This window comes from Spermophilus citellus, assembly GCF_964194105.1.
Source record: "Spermophilus citellus genome assembly, chromosome: 7".
Classification (NCBI taxonomy): domain Eukaryota; kingdom Metazoa; phylum Chordata; class Mammalia; order Rodentia; family Sciuridae; genus Spermophilus; species Spermophilus citellus.
The window spans coordinates 104,569,894-104,588,132 of NC_138188.1; the positions used below are offsets into that span (position 1 = coordinate 104,569,894).

The window sequence follows — 18,239 nt, forward strand, 5'->3', positions numbered from 1 at the left end:
GTTAGGTGGGTTGCCTATATTCTAAGTTTGGCAAATTTCCCTACTTAAAAAAAAATTCTATTTTAAAATATCAGTCCTCTAATGACAATGGAATTACTACTATATATTTTATTTCCAGAAGATTGATGAAATGTTATCTCCTCTGGAATTTCCCTACAATTTACAGGTTTTTCTTTTCTTTTTAAAATATCTATTAGATTCAAATACCTAAAACAATAAATTCTCAACATAGATTTAATTTCTACCTCTTTCCTAGACATGTTTTCGAATCTCTCAAGCACATATTTTTAAATTGAATTTCTGGGTCATAATGTAACTCAATGTTTAATATTTTGAGGAAGGCCCCAACTGCACCATTTTACAATCCCACCAGCAAATGTTTGAGAGTTCCAATTTTCTATATCCTAACACTAGTTATTGTTTTAAATTTTAGCACATCCAATTGGTGTTGAGCATTTTTTGTGTGATTACTATTTGTTTGCATATCTTGTCTGGAGAAATGTCTAAGCAGATGCTTTTTTTTAATTTTTCAATTAGGCTGTCTTTTTATTATTGAGTTATTAAGAATTCCTATATAAGTTCTTGATACAAATCCTTTATCAGATGTGATTTATAAAAATTGGCTCCCATTTTATCTTTAAACTTTTTGATGGTGTCCTTTGAACCACAGGAGTTTTTAATTTTGATTAAGTCCATTATCTACTTTTTCTTTTGTCACTTTTTATGTCACATGTAAAAAACATAATGTCCAACTGAAGGGCACAAAGATTATACCTTTTCTTTGTATAAATTTTATAGTTTTGGCTCTTGCTTTTAGGTCTTTGATCCACTGCGAATTCATTTTGTAAAATCAATTAACTGACCAATTATAATTGACCAGTTATGGGATGCAGTGATGTTATTATATACATACATAGTGTAGAATGATAAATGAAGCTAATTATTCTATTCATTACCTTAAATACTTATCATTGATTTCTGTCTGATTGCAACTTTAAACCCTTGGACCAATGTCTCCCACTCTCCCTCTCTCCTATCTTCTGGTAAATACCAGCTGATTATCTGCTTTTATGAGTTTTGACTATTTTGGACTTTCCATATAAGTGAGAAAACACATGGTTTTGATGTTTCTAAGCCTAGCTTATTTCACTTAGTATAATGTCCTCCAAGTTCATTCATACTGTCACAAATAACAGAATTACCTTTTTTAAAGGTTGAACAGTATTCCATTATATATTTTCTTCATTCATTCATCCATTTATGAACACTGAGACTAATTTCATGTCTTTACTATAGTAAATAATGTTGCAATGAATATGGGAGTGCAGATATCTCTTCCACATAGTGATTTCAACTCCTCAGGCTACATACTCAGTAGTGAGACTACAGGATCATATTGTAATTCTATTTTTAGTTTTTGAGGAACTTCCATATAGTTTTCCATAATGTCTGTACTAATTTACATTCTCACCAACAGTGTATAAGGGCTCCCTTTTCTCATATACATATGAGTGTATATGGTATAAGTTAGGTCTAATTTCTTTCTTTTGCATGTGGATATCCAGTTGTCCAAGCACCATTTGTTGAAAATTCTATTCTTTCCCAATGAATTGTCTTGAAATACTTGTTAACCCCCCCCAAAAAAAAAAATCAATTGACAATAAAGAGGTTTATTTCTGGACTCTGAATTCTATTCCATTGATCTACATAGATACAATCATGCTATTGACTACAATTTCTACAGCTACATAAATAAGTTTAGAAAACTTATATGTTTTCATGTGTGATTACTCCAACTTTATTTTTTTTATTTTTCAAGACTGCTTTGGCCTGAATTATTATTATTATTTTAACTGAATAAAATTTTATACTTGGAAACAAGTTCCTACCTTCCCTCACAAAAAGATTACTATTATTTCGATTATGCAAACTACTGATCAGAAAGTGAAAATCATTTTTGGTTGATATAGATTCACAATACCTTTTCTTTCCTCTCTCCCTAAGTGAATCTGGACAAAAATACATGTAAATATACTCAAGAAGGAGTTTAAAACAGAAAGGAAGATGTCTGAATCTCGGGTTAAAAAACAACACTATATTTCTTTAAAAATATCATTCTCTTATATAACACAAAAATCCTGTAAACATATCACCCAGTTCTTGCTTTCTTTGTGAAACACTAATACTGTAAATTCTTTGTAGCACCACAATCCAAGACTTTTCATTTTTCCTTATATCCTATATCAACAAAGTAATAAAAAATTGTCTTATGAATATGAAATAGCAATCTTTAAAAAATTATAAATACACCCATCTACAAGGTTGCTGTGCATACAGACACACACATATACATATATATTTTTCTTTTTACACTATCCGACTGTTAACAATCATTGCTTTAAAAAATATTGAACATTTTATTGCAAAAAAACCCCAGAGTTCCTTAGGGTAAAAAGGGTCAGGTATAGCCAATGAATGTTGTCAATTGACAGATTTCTATCACGCCTCATCTTCCCCTTTACAAACATTTTACAGATAACTTCAAAGAAAGTGTATTAACTGACGCCCTGAAAGAAGTGTGTGTGTGCGTGTGTGTATTTATTAAACTCTGGTTTAGTATCTTAGAGCTCTGATTAAAAGATCATATGCCAAGAAAGGAATGTATAGGAAGTGAAAATCTAAAATGCTTGCTAAACAAAAATGGTGAAAATAAGATCAGACTGTACTTGAAATCAAAGGAATTAACCAATATACTCTTGACTGTATTAGTTGATGCAAAATGAAGCCTAGTATAATGAGACTTCAAAATGATTTGGTAAACTGATTAAGATTTAGGGGTTGTTTTCTACACTTTGTGGCAATAAATTTTTATACTAGTCTTACACTAAATAATAAATATGACTTGATGGGATATCTAGATATCAAATTGACATTAAGGATCATAGTGTTTTCTCCAAAGCTACCAAATTCCAAGAACAGAGAATATCAATTTAGCTGATGATCAATCAGTCCATTACTTCAACTCTATTGGATATGTGTTGGTGGTGATAACAACAATAACAATAATTAAACTTAATTTCTAGGGTTAATACAGGATTATTTGTTGGAATGAATGTATACTGCTTAGCCTAGTGCCTGGGACAAAGTAAGGTCTCACTGAGTGACAGGCTTTTATGAATAGCAGTAATTTCTTGGTATTCAAAAATATAAGATTCCAAGGAGCCAGAAATGCACTGATTTGCTAAATTACACCATGAATAATCATCAAACTAAAAGACTAGGAAAACAATTATTTAGACAACATTTGTAACAAAAATTGTGACTTTCTTAATTTAATATAACCATTTTTATTTGTTTACTAATGAAAGATTGCAGTACAAAACCATCAAAAGCATCTTTTTTCTAACTCTGTGATTGTAAAAAGATATGATTCCTTAAAACAAACAAAATATCAAATTCCTTAAAACAAACAAACACTATCAAAGAACGGTAGAAAGCAAAAAAATTAAAAATGCTCTCCTTTCTCTTCCTCTTAATTTCACTCCCCACTGATAAAAATTTGAAAGCCCTTTTAAATCTTTTCTTATGGACAAACACCATAAGAAATTAAGTCAATCAACTTGGCTACAATAACATACTAATCAAAAGATGATGATTTTTTGTGGCGCTGATTAAATCCAGGTCCTTTACATGCTAGGCAAGTGCTCTATCACTGAGCAACATCCTTCCAGCTGTCAAAAGATCATATGATCAATCACTTTCCTATACTCCAATTATAAAACTACAGGAAGACTATCCTATTCACAATTACCTTAAAAAAAAAAAACAGCACTTGGGAATTAATCTAACAATGGAGTGAAGGGCCTTTATTATGAAAAGTAACAGAATGATGAAGAAAGAAACTGAAGAAGACCTTAGAAAATGGAAAGATGTCTCATGTTCTTGGATAAGCAGAATTAACATTGTAAAAATGGCATACTACCAAAAGCAATATACGAATATACCAATGATATTCTTCACAGAACTGGGAAAAAAAAAAACAACAGTTCTAAAACTCATTTGGAAAAATAAGAGACCCAGAATAGCCAAAGTAATTCATAGTGAGAAGAGTGAAGAGGGAAGGCATACAACACTGAACCTCAAATTATACTAAAGATCTACAGTAACAAAGACAGCATGGTACTAACACCAAACGAGACATATATGACCAATGCTCACACAGAATACAGTCATCTGATACTAGACAGAGGTGCCAAAAACATACACTGGAGAAAAGACAGCCTTTTTAATAAATGTTGCTGAGGAAACTGAATATCCATTTGTAGAAGAATGAAACTTGACCCCTACCTCTCACTCCACACAAAAATCAACTCAAAGTGGATCAAAGGCCTAAGAATTAGATCAGAAACTCTGCAACTGACAGAAAAAAATGCAGGTCAACACTCCAACATATTGGAACAGGCATTAATTTTCTTTTATAACCAGAGTTTCAAAGCACAAGATATAAACCAAAAATCAATAAATGGGATAGCATCACATTAAAAAGCTTCTACAGAGCAAAGGAAACAAGAGTGTGAAGAGCGAGCCTACAGAATGGGAGAAGATCTTTGTCACCTGCTCCTCAGGCCATTAGTATCCAAAATATGTAAAGAACTCAAAAAACTTAATACCAAAAAAAAAAAAAAAAAAAATCAAACAACCCAAGTAGTAAATGGGCAAAAAAACTAAACAGACATTTCTCAAAAGGAGAAATGCAAATGGCCAAAAAACACATTAAAAAATGTTCAACATTTCTAGCCATCAGGAAATGCAAATCAAAACTACATTAAGATTTCATCTCTATTCGGAATGACAATAATCAAGAACACAAGTAATAATAAATGTTGGTAGGATGAAGGTATACACATACATTGTTGGCAGGCCTGCAAATTACTGCAACCACTCTGGAAAGCTATACGGAAATTCCTTAATTAGGAAGGATAGTAGAATGAAACTGACATTATTACCTTATGTACATATATGACTGCACGACCAAAAATACTATAAAAATAAAGTAATACTATAACATGTACAACTAGAAAAGTAATACTATAACCAAAGTAATACTATAACATGTACAACTAGAAAAACGATAAATTATACCCCATTTATGTATAATATATCAAAGTACATAAATGAATTCTACTGTCATGTATAACGAATTAAAACAAATAAAAAATATTAAAAAAAAACAGGAATAGAACAACAATGTGACCCAACTATCCCACTCCTAGGTGTATATCCAAAAGATCCAAAATCAACATACTATATGGTTACAGTCATATCAATGTTTTTAGCACAATTCATAACAGCTTAGCTATGGAAACAACCTAGATGAATGGATGAAGAAAATATGGTGTATATATACAATGGTGTATAACTCATGAAGAAAAATAACATTATGACGTTTGCTAGAAAACAGGTAGAACTGAAGCCCATCATGCTAAATGAAATAAGTAATATCCAGAAAGTCAAAGGTCAAACGTTTTCTCTAATAAGCAGAAGCTAGTCCAAAATGGGAGGGGGGGAGTGTATGCCTGTGTAGGTGGGTGGGTGGGTTCCATTAAAATAGAGAGAGATTGGTGGAATGTGTAAAGAGGAATAGAGGAGGTGGGAGGAGAGAATGGGATAAGTGAAGAACAGTGGGATGAATCTGACATAATTCTCTTATGTACATACACAGTGAACTAACTTTTATTTATAACCACAGGTACTAATTAAAAAAAAATATAAGTAAATAGCAGAAAGATCACTAAAGTAGAGGAAAGGGAACGGGGGAGGGAGGAAGGAAGGAAGGAAGGGAAAGGGAAATTACTAGAGATTGAATTAGAGAGTAAATTCTATTCTACACTCTTGTATCAAAATGAATCCTATTCTTATATATACCTAAAAAGAACTAATAAAAAAATTTAAAAGATTATCTAAATCTCACTGTGTTTTATCTTCAAATTTCTTACATAAAGTTTCAATTAGAGATATGATTTTACTACTTCTTATCTATGTAAAAGCTATCTATCCCAATGTCATAATTAATTAATTATCACTGAAAAAACTAACACTTCAGTAAAATTGTTTTACAAAAGAAAGGAACTTTGTCACATAAAAATTTATTATTGCAAATAATTTAATGTCACTATCTTCAATGTTAGCATACCAAATTTAGAAGACAGTTTTTACAACTATAATTACTAAAACTAGAGAAGCTACTGAAATTCTATCAAGAGGTAAAACTTTGACTAATTCTGCCCTAAAACTCTTTCTTTCAAAAGCAATGGTCAAATTATTACTAAAATATAAGTTAATGTTTATGGAAAAAATGAAAGTATATTTCTAGGCATGTTAATACATTTTAAAATCTTTAAAATCTTACAAAAGGTTGTTGCCCCCCAATTCTCAGTTTTGTGATGTTTTAATCCAGAAAATAAACTTGGGACTGTAGTTAACCTTTCCTTACTTAAAATTTAAATTCAGAGAAAATATGAGTAAAACCTACAGCAATTCTAGGTCTGGAAGTGCTTCAACTTTAATCCATTTGGGCAATTTTGGGGGACATTTGTCACTTATTAAGAGAATTAATCATCAAATGTTGAGAAGCCAATGTCATGTAAACTTCTTTTGAAAAGCAATGTCACTTTACCTTAATGATATTATTTTTTTCAGAATCTTATTATGAAACTCAAAATATAATCATAGATGAAATCTATGTAGTCATTAAAAATACACTTCTGGACATGAGAAAATATTCATATTTATATAACTATTTTTAATAATGTGACATAGCAGTAATGATTGTTCTTTTCTTTAAATATGTGTGTGCTTTCTTAAGTCTTCTTCAATGAGCATATAGAATTATATTATAAAAGTAACTGTCATTAAAAAATATTACCCTTGGGGCTGAGGTTGTGCCTCAGTGGTAGAGTGCTTGCCTATCATGTGCGAGGCAGTGGTTTGATTCTCAGCACCACATATAAATAAAATAAAGGTCCACTGAAAACTAAAAAATCTTTTTTTTAAAAAAATCACCCTTACCAGTATTACAAAAGCTTTCTCTCATTTTTAAATAATCCCATTTCTATGCCTGATGGCAGAGGTGCCAAATGACAATGTTATGTCGGTGAATATATGTCTGGTACAGCTTTTTTCCAGACATTTGATTTTTCACCACACATATGAAACCACATCAGATATTTCTTGGGGTTTACTATGTCTACTATGTGTTTAGGAAGATATAAATCTATACTTAAATTAGAATTAAACTAGTATATGTTTAAGAAAAAAAAATCTTATTATCCAAAAGTTCTAACAGAATTTTTCTTTTCTTAAATGCTGTGAAATCCAAGCCTCTTTTAGCTATACAGAGATCAACTGATACAAAATTCTTATCTGGTAATTCTGTAAATAAAATTAACCTCAGAAAGTTATGTTTTGCATGCCAGAAGTGATTTTTCATGACTTTGTTTTATTCTAATTTGAATTTGATTCCAAATATTTTATGAATGCTTTCTTATTAGAGGACCTAGAGGAACATTAAAAAGGGCTAGCTGGGGCTGGGGTTGTGGCTCAGTGGTAGCGCGCTCGCCTGGCATGCATGAGGCACTGGGTTTGATCCTCAGCACCACAAAAATGAAAAATAAAGATATTGTGTCCACCTAAAACTGAAAAATAAATATTTTTTTTAAAAAAAGGGTAGCTAGGGGCTGGGATGTGGTTCAGTGGTACAGCACTTGCCTAGCATGTGTGAGGCCCTGAGTTTGATTCTCAGCACCACATATAAATAAAATAAAGGTCCATTTATAACTAAAATAAATATATAAACATTTTTAAAAGGGAGTAACTAGAATTAGATAAAGTTGTTCAATTTATAAAACTGTGTTATTCATGCTATAAATTACTAGCATGAACATCTGAGTCAATAAAATTTAATAAACAACATATATAACAACCACATCTACTTATAAATTCCCAGGTAATTTCAAAATCATGAAAAGGTAATGATCTAGCAGCTTAAATTCAATTCAAACCTTTACTGAAATCTGCTTTGTACCTTTAGACATTAAAACATAACAATAAATGAAGTCCCTGCTTACAAAGTTTAACTGCGGCAAATCTACCACATAAAAAACTTGATGCAATTTGCTATATGATTATCCACTTTCAGTTTCCACTTAAATTCAGAGAAAGGCCTGATTAAAGTTAACAGTTTCTACTGAAATCTAAAGTTAAATTAGAAAAAAATTAAATTATAATGACTAAAAGTGGCACAAACAAGCTCTAGATAAAGGTTCAAAGATATTATGGCAGATACAAGGTATGGACTTACCAAATAAGTTGAGCAATTTCATTTGGATCATGTATGAATTAATTAATAACAAAATAAATCATTGCAAAATTTAAAAATAATTTGTAGAGAAATGATACAATTCTAATGAACAAATGTTTATGACAAATAGAACAGCAACATGCCTAAAGAATTATAGCATATGAATTCAAGTATATCAAGTGAAAGCCTAGGGATATAAGAAATAGTAAATGGCTGTACTAGAGCAGTGGTCAGAAAACTATAGAACCCACTCTGTTTCAACAGGGCTCAAGAATTAAAAATTAATTTTTATGGATTTGTAATCAACTTGGTGATATGGAATATTAAATTGAACTACAATTAAAGAAATATTTATACCTCCCAAAAAAGCATTTATTCTTCTGATTAATATACCTACATTACAAATAAAAACAATTGTGCTCATTTCCTATTACATTTTTATTAATAAAAAAAGAATGCAAATATGTTTTCTCTTTCATTATTTAAGTACATATATAACATCTTTGATTCTGCCTTTTGGCCCACAAAGCCTAAAATATTTTATATAGCTCTTAATAGAAATAGTTTGCCCAATTCTGTATTACAGCACTATTAATTTTAATAGTGGGAAGTATTTTTAGACTTTTAGGAAATAAAGAGAAGTCTCAGCTGAAAATTGTAAAAAATTTTATGGACAGTAAAGAAGATCAAGGATCACACACTGGTCTTTTCAACCACATTTGCACACAATGACAACTAGCAAAATCCCCTTGACTAAAAGAAAAAACATTTTTATAGAATGAAGTATAAAGCTTTAAAATAACTTGATTGTAGTCCTATGCTCAAATGCTTGAAATTATAGAGAATTATGGCTCAGCATAATAAAAGCTGATTTCTAGCTGTCCAAATATACAATGGGATGCATCTCAAAGTAGTAATCTAACGCTTTGAAACAGATCCCTTTCTTGCATCAGACACAGAAAATAGATTTTCCAGAATTATTCAACATGAAGAGAACTCAATTATTAGTGGGTTCTTTTACCTGCTCTACACCTGAATTTGCTACATGACCTTGAATCACTTTCTCCATTTTTTAAGTTTCTTGCACATGTGTGTTTGTGTTTGTGATATATTACTAAAACAGCATCAAAATTACTTTCAGTTAAAAACTCAAATTCAATCTTCTCACCTTGATTATTTCTACCAACTGATCCACACCACTGTCCCCTGGAAATATTGGTTGTCCTAGCAACAGCTCAGCCAACACACAGCCTGCAGACCATACATCTGAAGAGAACATAAAGATTTATTAGACTCTGAAACTTAAGTTGAAAAAAAAATGTATATATTTTCTAATTTTACTTAAATTACGCTGATCACAAAGCAAATATCACAAGGATTGTATAATCCTAAACAGGATTTTAAAAAATACAAAAAATTTCCCAATTCAATTTTAAATTAGTGTTACACTTAACAAGGATGAAATAAGGCCAATGAGAATATTCCAATAAAGCATAAAGTATCATTTTCAACTACCAGGTCTTCAAGAGAGGATTAAAGTTCCAAAGCCACAGAATGACTGTGTACTTCTCTACTTAAAAACAGTCAAAGTGACACAATCTCTGCATGTTAGGAGATGCTTACAGAGGAGGAGCAATACAGGGTTCAAACTCCCACAGACACTGTTTTTTAAACCAATGAAAATTGTGACTTTTAAATGCTTGACTTTTATGTGACATGAATGACAGAGAAATATGCTTAAATATATCATCATTCTAAATGCAAAGTAATGGCAAAGACAGAGAGGTATATATTTCATTTCATAAATCATCAAAAATAATTCATTTTAAAGTCAAAATGGGTATCCCAAACAGAAAACTTTTAAAAATAATGTAATCAATAAATTGAATAACAATAAATTTAAAAAATTAATTTAAAGCAAACATCTGGCTTATCTAGTATATTCCTGGTTTATATCTATTATCCTTGACTAATCATTAATAACACCCTCTTTCTGCCAAAAAAATATCTGAAGATAAATTAACTGATATAAGTGATCACTCCAGTTAAATTCTACTATTAACATTTCCTGCAAAGACAAGCTATTTTTCAGTTTTCAGGTTTCTGAGATTCCTGGGGTTTGTATATACCAAGATTGAAGTACTTTAGGGAGATGAACATATATTATTGCTATATCAAGACTGAAGTACTTTAGGGAGGTGAACATATATTAGTGCTAGATAGGTTTTTCTATCTACACGTAGGGAAGGAGAATAATAGTGAATGGTATGGAGATAGTACATCTCAAGAGGGATTCAAAAATCTCTGCTCAAGTGACTACTTTTATTGACCTAAAACAAGTCATAGATTTCATTTGAGAAAATCCAAGTTGATTTTGTTCAGCTCCATGTAATGACAGTCAAGACACTGGTTCTATAATGTAGACCAAGACAGTCAGTCCTATGTGTTACCTTAAGAAACTGCTCAGTGGAACAAACGTGAAAACCTACTAGAGACTCTTTATTTCACTCAAAGCCAATTGTACTAAATTTTACAGATCCAAATGGAAAAGTACATCTTACTAAATATTTTATTTTGATTCAAGTTTTAAATATTTCCTTCCTATCTGATTAGACAGAAGTTAGTGTGCACCTACTTTTTTCCTTAATAATACTGAATAATTCATCTCATAAGGCAAGGTCAGAAAAATTACTGGGGAATGCATTAAAAAAAACAACGGAGAATGTAATAGGAGGATTCAATATAAATATGGAAAACATGAAATAAAATCAAGGAATACTATTACCTAGTAGTTCTCACCAAAATTAAAAATCAAAAAATTCGGTGACAACTATACTAAGTACCCTTTGATTCATCTTAAGTCAGTCAAAATACTAAAACCAGGTGTTATGGTTTAGATGCGGTGTCCCCCAAAAGCTGATGTGTAAGACAATGCAAGAGATTTGGAGGAGACATGATTGGGTCATAGTCCTACCCTCATCAGTGAATTAAACCTCTAATGGGATTAAATGAGTGGTAACTGGAGGCAGGTGGGGTATGGCTGCAGGAAGTGGTTCATTGGAGGTGTAGTTATGGAGTATATATTGGTATCTGGTGAGTAAAGTCTCTCTCTCTGCTTCCTGATCACCATGTGAGCTGCTTCTCTCTGCCACATTCTTCCACAATGTTGTTCTGTGTCACCCCTAGGAATAAAGCCAGCTATCTATGGATACTATGAGACTTCCAAAACCATGAGTCCCTAAATAAACCTTCCTTCTTTACAATTGTTCTCACCAGATCCTTTACTCACAGTGAGAAAAGCTGACTAAAACACCAGGGGGATACCACAACTTTTTTGTTCTTACTTCACAGGACAAAATGGGAAACTCTCCAAACAGAATAAAAATTCAACTAAACAATAGGTTCACGCCCCCCCCCCCCCCAAAAAGGGTTCTGGTCCATTGAAATTTAGTTATTTGGGGTTTGAGACACAGTGGCATTCTGTTTCATACTTAACTCTTATTCATAACAAAGTCATATTTCAAGACCATCTAATTTAACACATTTACTTCACAGATAAGGAACTTAAGGCATGATAAATGTAAACAACTTGTCAAAGGAAAAGCTGCTGATAGCAGAGCCCTAGACCTGGAATCCACCTTTAATTCCCAATGAAGACAACACTGTCTCAAAGTCACAGAATAACAACTTCTTCAAGAGTCCATATGCTTAACTATCCTAAAAAGAAAGCCTTTGTTCTAATTCATTCATCTCTCAGTAAGATAATATAATCAGTCTTAAGTGACATTGTTCTTAAAAATGTTCCTGTATTAGTATACTTCCAAATATCCATTTTTTCTTTTAGATGTTTACAATTTTTTCAGAGCCTTAAGAGGCAGATCAAATCTAGGTTCGCTAGGGCTTCAAAATCCCTAGTTTATATAGACATTCCATGTGGTAGATGGTAAGAGTTATGAGACTTTTTCAGATGAACCAAAGTGTGTTTATTTTAGGTGACCTGGGCACAACTCATTCCTGTGTCATTTCTGAAGATCATTAGTATCATATATTTGAATAAAATATAAAGTAGCTAAAAAAAATTCAATGACATTTCCAAAGACAAATAGGTAAAATTTACTCTAGGGGCCATTCAAATTAACAAACGCCATAGAAAGAACATCACTTTACATTTCTATAGCACTTTCACAAATATTTTATGGACTCTCACAGACACTAACAAAAGTAGGTAGAACTGTTAATATCTAATTTCCATCTTACAGCTCAGCTCAGCACAATATTACAAGATTTGGAAGTCAAATCCAGGTTGAACTCAGGGAAAATATTCTTTGTACCACTTCTCATTTGTCTTTTAACATATTACCACATAACACAGACATCAGCATTACATACACACAGTGTTATATTCTCTCTCCCTTTGTGCAGCAGTTCTCAAAGTGTGCTCTGTAGAACCCTAGGTCTTCTGGATATTTTCAGAGGTCCTGGAGAGCAAACCTATTTTCTTAAAGAATATGCTATTTCACTGGGTAGAAATTTGTACTTGATGGTACAAAACAAATGGTGGATAAAACTCTAGTCAAATGAAAATGTAATCGAGCATATCCCTTTTTGGCAAACTGAAAATGAAAATGTGTTTCTATTTAAGGAGTTTGTTCATATTAGAGAATTTTTATTTGTATCATAAAGTCAAAAAGTTTCCAAAATTGTTGTTCTTTTTCTTTCTTTTTTTAAGTTTTCAGTACTACAGGGTTTTTAGGGGGCTGTGTATTTATTCTTTTCTATGTTCCAATTTCGGACTACAGAATTCTAATCAGAAAAAACATATAAGAATAAAATAATTTTTTGCGTCCACTTGCACCATATAGCCTAAGCTTGCCCCTTGTTTCTTAGTTTCCTATTCATGTACAGCTGTTCATGTATGGTCTGTATTTTAACCAGGGTGCTAAAATGGGGAAGAAAAGGTCAACAGAGACTCCAATTAATTGTCTCCATTCATATCCTTCAATCACTAACCATCTCTGCTACAGACTTCTAAAGAATCAGTGAGCTGGACGCTGGGGCTGTACCTCAGTGGTAGAGCACTTGCCTCGTATAAGTGAGGCACTGGCTTCAATCCTCAGCACCACATAAAATAAATAAAGAAAGGTATCGTGTCCATTTACAACTAAAAATAATTTAAAAAAAAAAAAAAGAATCAGTGATCTTGGTTGAACTGCTAATGATTTATGCTGACCTGAAGTTAAATAACCAAAATAAGACAGCATGGGATGAATTCAATAATATGGTCAGCCTATCACCTGTGTTATTAACAATGAAATAACATTAAATTCTCTAACTGGCAGTCAAGCTCAGAACTGAACATTTCATGCAAATTTAAGAAAGGTATACAACTTAGGATTTGAATCATTAATAAGGTAAAAACAAATAGATAACCAACTATAGCTTTATAATTTTAGTACTCAAAAAAATCCTAAAGATTACAAAGTGTATCATAAATTCTTAAATGTAAAATTTAAATATATGTACATATATTTCTACATCTCATCTTTAAGAAAAATATAGGTAACACCCTTCTTTCTAGGCCAGTGAAAGTAGATTGATAATAATGATTGTTAAAATCAAGATGCAATTAATAATTATAAACATTATATTCAGATTCTGAACTTACCTATACTAGAGGTATAATCAGTGGCTCCAAAGATCAACTCTGGTGCCCTATAGTACCGAGAACAAATATATGAAACATTGGGTTCTCCTCGGACCAGCTGCTTTGCACTAATAAAAATATAAAAAATAAAAAGTGTTTAAAATTTAAACTTTAAAGGAACTTATAATTATCATGCACAATACCAAATGTTTATCTTTTAAGTTTCATATCATTCCAATCATCCAATATACAAAAGAGAAAATATGAACCATAACTATCCCAATCTACAATTTTCTCACATTTTTTTTTCAGTAAAATAGAACAGAGATTTTAAAAGGCAGAATGGCTCAATTGTTGCCTAATAAAAAAGAGATTAAAAAGTCAGAAAAGAATAAATGTTGAATTTCTTCTGATTCTGTTTCCCAAATTCTACTTCTAAAATATTAAGATGGAAGGGCACAAAATGAAGAGACACCTCTCTCTACCAAAAGGCATGATAACAGATCAGAATAGAAGAAGGAATATTTCTAATTCAACACATTTCTTATTTTTTTTTTAATATATACTTTTTTTTTTTTAGAGAGAGAGTGAGAGAGGGAGAGAGAGAGAGGAGAGAGAGAATTTCAATATTTATTTTTCAGTTATCGGCAGACACAACATCTTTGTTTGTATGTGGTGCTGAGGATCGAACCTGGGCCGCACGCACACCAGGCGAGCGCGCTACCACTTGAGCCACATCCCCAGCCCCTCAACACATTTCTTTAAAGGAGTGAGAAATGTGGCCCGATCCTTACAATTTTACTTCTGACTCGGGATGAATATCTGAAGGAATACACACCTAATCTCTTCAATTTCCACATTTTGGTTTATTTATTAACTGTTTACATACTCATTATCCAGTAAACTAAAAAAGATAGGCCTTAAACTTTAGGGAAGAAATTATTCACAACCTATAAATTCCGTCTCTTGTGGTAAGTCTATGTGTTCTCTTATTTCAACTTTAACTCTAAAATACTTTATAGTATGTATTTTAAACATTATAGTAAATTGTACTTAATATATTTTGAGATGTCTCTGAAGAAAAAATAAGCTGCTACAGAAGCTAACCATTTAAATAAGCTGCTACGGAAGAAGCTAACCATAATAACATCAAACATAGATACAGAAAATAAATACATGCAACAAAATTTTAAAAAGTGCCAAGAAAAATGTGACATAAAGGTACAGGAAAATCAGAATAACAATGGATGAAAATAGTCATAAGGATTTTGAAGTCTAGGCTTTCTTTTCTTCAATGTATTTCTAGTCAGTGATGACTAAATGACCTTAAATTTTTTTACCCTTCATCACCATAAACTGTCTAGTACCTACAGTTATCCTGTTAGTTCCTCTCTGGTATTATCATTTAAAACAATCTTTTGCTCTTTTCTGCCCTGAAGAGATCTGTTAACTTGGATTTTCCAGGTTTTTTCATCCTTATCACAAATTAGAACATAAAATATTATGTTCTAACAACATGGCCTGTCCCAACTGTGTTTTGACACTAAGAGAGAAAAGAAACTACTAATCTTGGTGTCACAGTCTTTTTAAAGTACTTAGCAGTCAATTATTCTCAGTGGGAAAGATATGCATAATGATAAAACTCATCTAATTTGGGCAACTATCCTACAAAAAATAAGTAGTCATACTCTATTTTAAGCATCAAAAGTTTTGATTTTTTTTAAGTATTTTTTTTTTTTTTAGTTGTAGGTAGACACAACACCTTTATTTTATTTATTTATATATTGTGCTGATGATCAAACCCAGGGCCGCACAGGTGTTAGGCAAGTGCTAACAATCCCAGCCCCGAAGTTTTGATTTGATTTTTTCCCCACTTTTATAGTTCAAAGGACAGAGTTATAGTGAGCTGTGTCCTAGGATAGGTGTTTAAAATTAGGAAATAGTAAAATGGGATGGCTGAAAGAGAATACATTTCTGAGACTATTAAGAATTAATTTATGATAAGTAGATATGCTTGGTTTTTAAGGATCTCTCTACTACAGCCTGTGGAAAATATATCCTATGTGAAACCTAAAATTTGAACTGTGGTATGTGAAAGTATTATAAAGAAGTAAGAACACAGATACTACCAGGTCTGAGTCAATATGTAATCTACAAAGTTAAGTTGGAAAATAAGAATTTGTGATAAGGATGAAAAAACCTGGAAAATCCAAGTTAACACAGAGATCTCTTCAGGGCAGAAAAGAGCAAAAGATTGTTTTAGATGATAATATCAGAGAGGAACTAACAGGATAACTGTCAGTACTAGAAGGGAATATAGGCTTGACTACATGGAAATGGAAAGGATAAGGTTTTATTACCAAGTCACAGTATATTACCAAAGAATAAGTTTAAGAATTCAACAAACTTGTAGGAATTTACATAAAACAAGGGAGAATAAGAGATTACTAGAGGAAAATAAAAATAAAAGTTGCAACTAGATCCACCTTTTACCTTATTCCTGAATTGAGGTTAATTCTGAAGTTAAAAGGATACATAGCAATGTATAATAAAAAATACTTTAATTAGTTCTTACTGAAGACATTAATATACACATAATATACATTTGAACAACACTCAAATATAATCAATGAAAAAGTGAGTATCCCAACTACATTATATTCCCCAAATTTCTCTACCCAGGGGAAATATTATAGATTACATATTATTTTAGAAACAAGTCATATGCATGTGTGCATACATTAAATATATTGATATACATATATATATGCATACACACATATATATTTTGAAATGTATATACACACACACACATATAATCACAGTTTATTTTTTTAAAGCAAAAGGTAGCATACTACAGTCTTGACCTTGCTTTTTCTATTTAATATTTACTAGAAATGATTCCCTTCTAGTTCATAAGGAGCTGCCTCATTCTTTTTCTTGGTGGCATGTATAACATTTTATTTGTATATATCTTAAAATTTTTTGACATTTTCTTACAAATAGATATTTATAAACAATGAATGATTAAAAATCTCTATACACACAGTATTTTGTAAAATAATATTTTCAATGAAATAATTCCTAAAAGTTAAATTGTCACTTAAAAGAATACACACAATTATAATTCTAACAGAAATAATCAAAACTACCCTTACAAAGAATTGCATTAGTTTATGCTCCCTTAGGGTCTAGACTGAAATTGTAAAAGGAATATATTTAATAAAATGATTATTTTGGGGACAGGGAGTGATAGAAAAGGTGCGGAAGGGGGAGCTAGCTTACCTTCCAAAATCACAGAGTTTTAAGACAGCTGTATCAGGATCCAACAAGAGGTTCTGTGGTTTAATATCCCGGTGGCAGATTCCAAAGGAATGGATGTAGGCTAAACTTCTGAACAGTTGATACATATACAACTGGAATAAATAATGAGCATTAATTGAATACTTCCTATTTCAATCAAACTAGAATCACTAAGCCACAAAATAGTAACATTCCCAACACAGAACAGGTGAATACTGGTGATTACTCAATCTTCCTTAAACAAGTTTCATGTCATGTCTGTATGAATTAGCTAACTTAAGTATCATTAACCATGTATTTGTACCGTCCTTTAATAACTTAAAAAAGGAAACCTGACAATGAGCTTTATAAGCTCTTACTTACTAACATCTTACCTCCAACTAGCTAAGATGAGTTTTTATTTATAAAACTCAAGAGAGATATCCCAAATCCTATGACTCAAAACCAATATTTGGATGAGAAGCCAAGTCTTCTGATTTTTTAGTTCATCATTCTTTCTAGTATATCAGGCTGCTTAATGTGAAAAGTATTTCCAATGTCATCTTCAGAATCTTTTTTTTTCTTGGTATGTCAGTTTCTAAGGTTACTGAAAACTCACAGGTGTGCTGAAAAAAATTAGCAATTACCTATCAAAACATCAGTAATTCTTTAGTAGCATCACCACTCTTTTTATTAATATCCTTCAGAAATAAGATTTTAAATACCATTTAAAAACACATGCCTAGGTGTCTTCTGACATCACCTTAAAAGATAATTTTCTTCAATTCTACTACTAAAAGAGATATATAGTTGATACATACTATAAGAATACCATAATCCTGCGCTGGGGCTGTAGCTCAGTGGCAGAGCAGTTGCCTAGCAGGTGTGAAGCACTGGGTTTGATCCTCAGCACCACATGGAAATAAATAAAATAAAGGCCTGCTGTCCATATAC

At 31.6% G+C, this 18,239-nt stretch overlaps 1 protein-coding gene across 2 annotated transcripts in view; it reads right to left on the reverse strand.

Moving 5' to 3' along the window:
* GSK3B (glycogen synthase kinase 3 beta) overlaps positions 1-18,239 on the reverse strand; it is a 156,399-nt gene that overhangs the window by 39,297 nt on the left and 98,863 nt on the right. For both annotated transcript variants that reach the window (XM_081301744.1, XM_081301743.1), the window contains exons 5-7: positions 17,289-17,419; positions 14,025-14,131; positions 9,528-9,625 (exon numbers count right to left, since the gene is read on the reverse strand). In XM_081301744.1, coding sequence (XP_081157870.1) covers positions 9,528-9,625; positions 14,025-14,131; positions 17,289-17,419 — 336 coding nt within the window. The remainder of the gene's footprint in view (positions 1-9,527; positions 9,626-14,024; positions 14,132-17,288; positions 17,420-18,239) is intronic.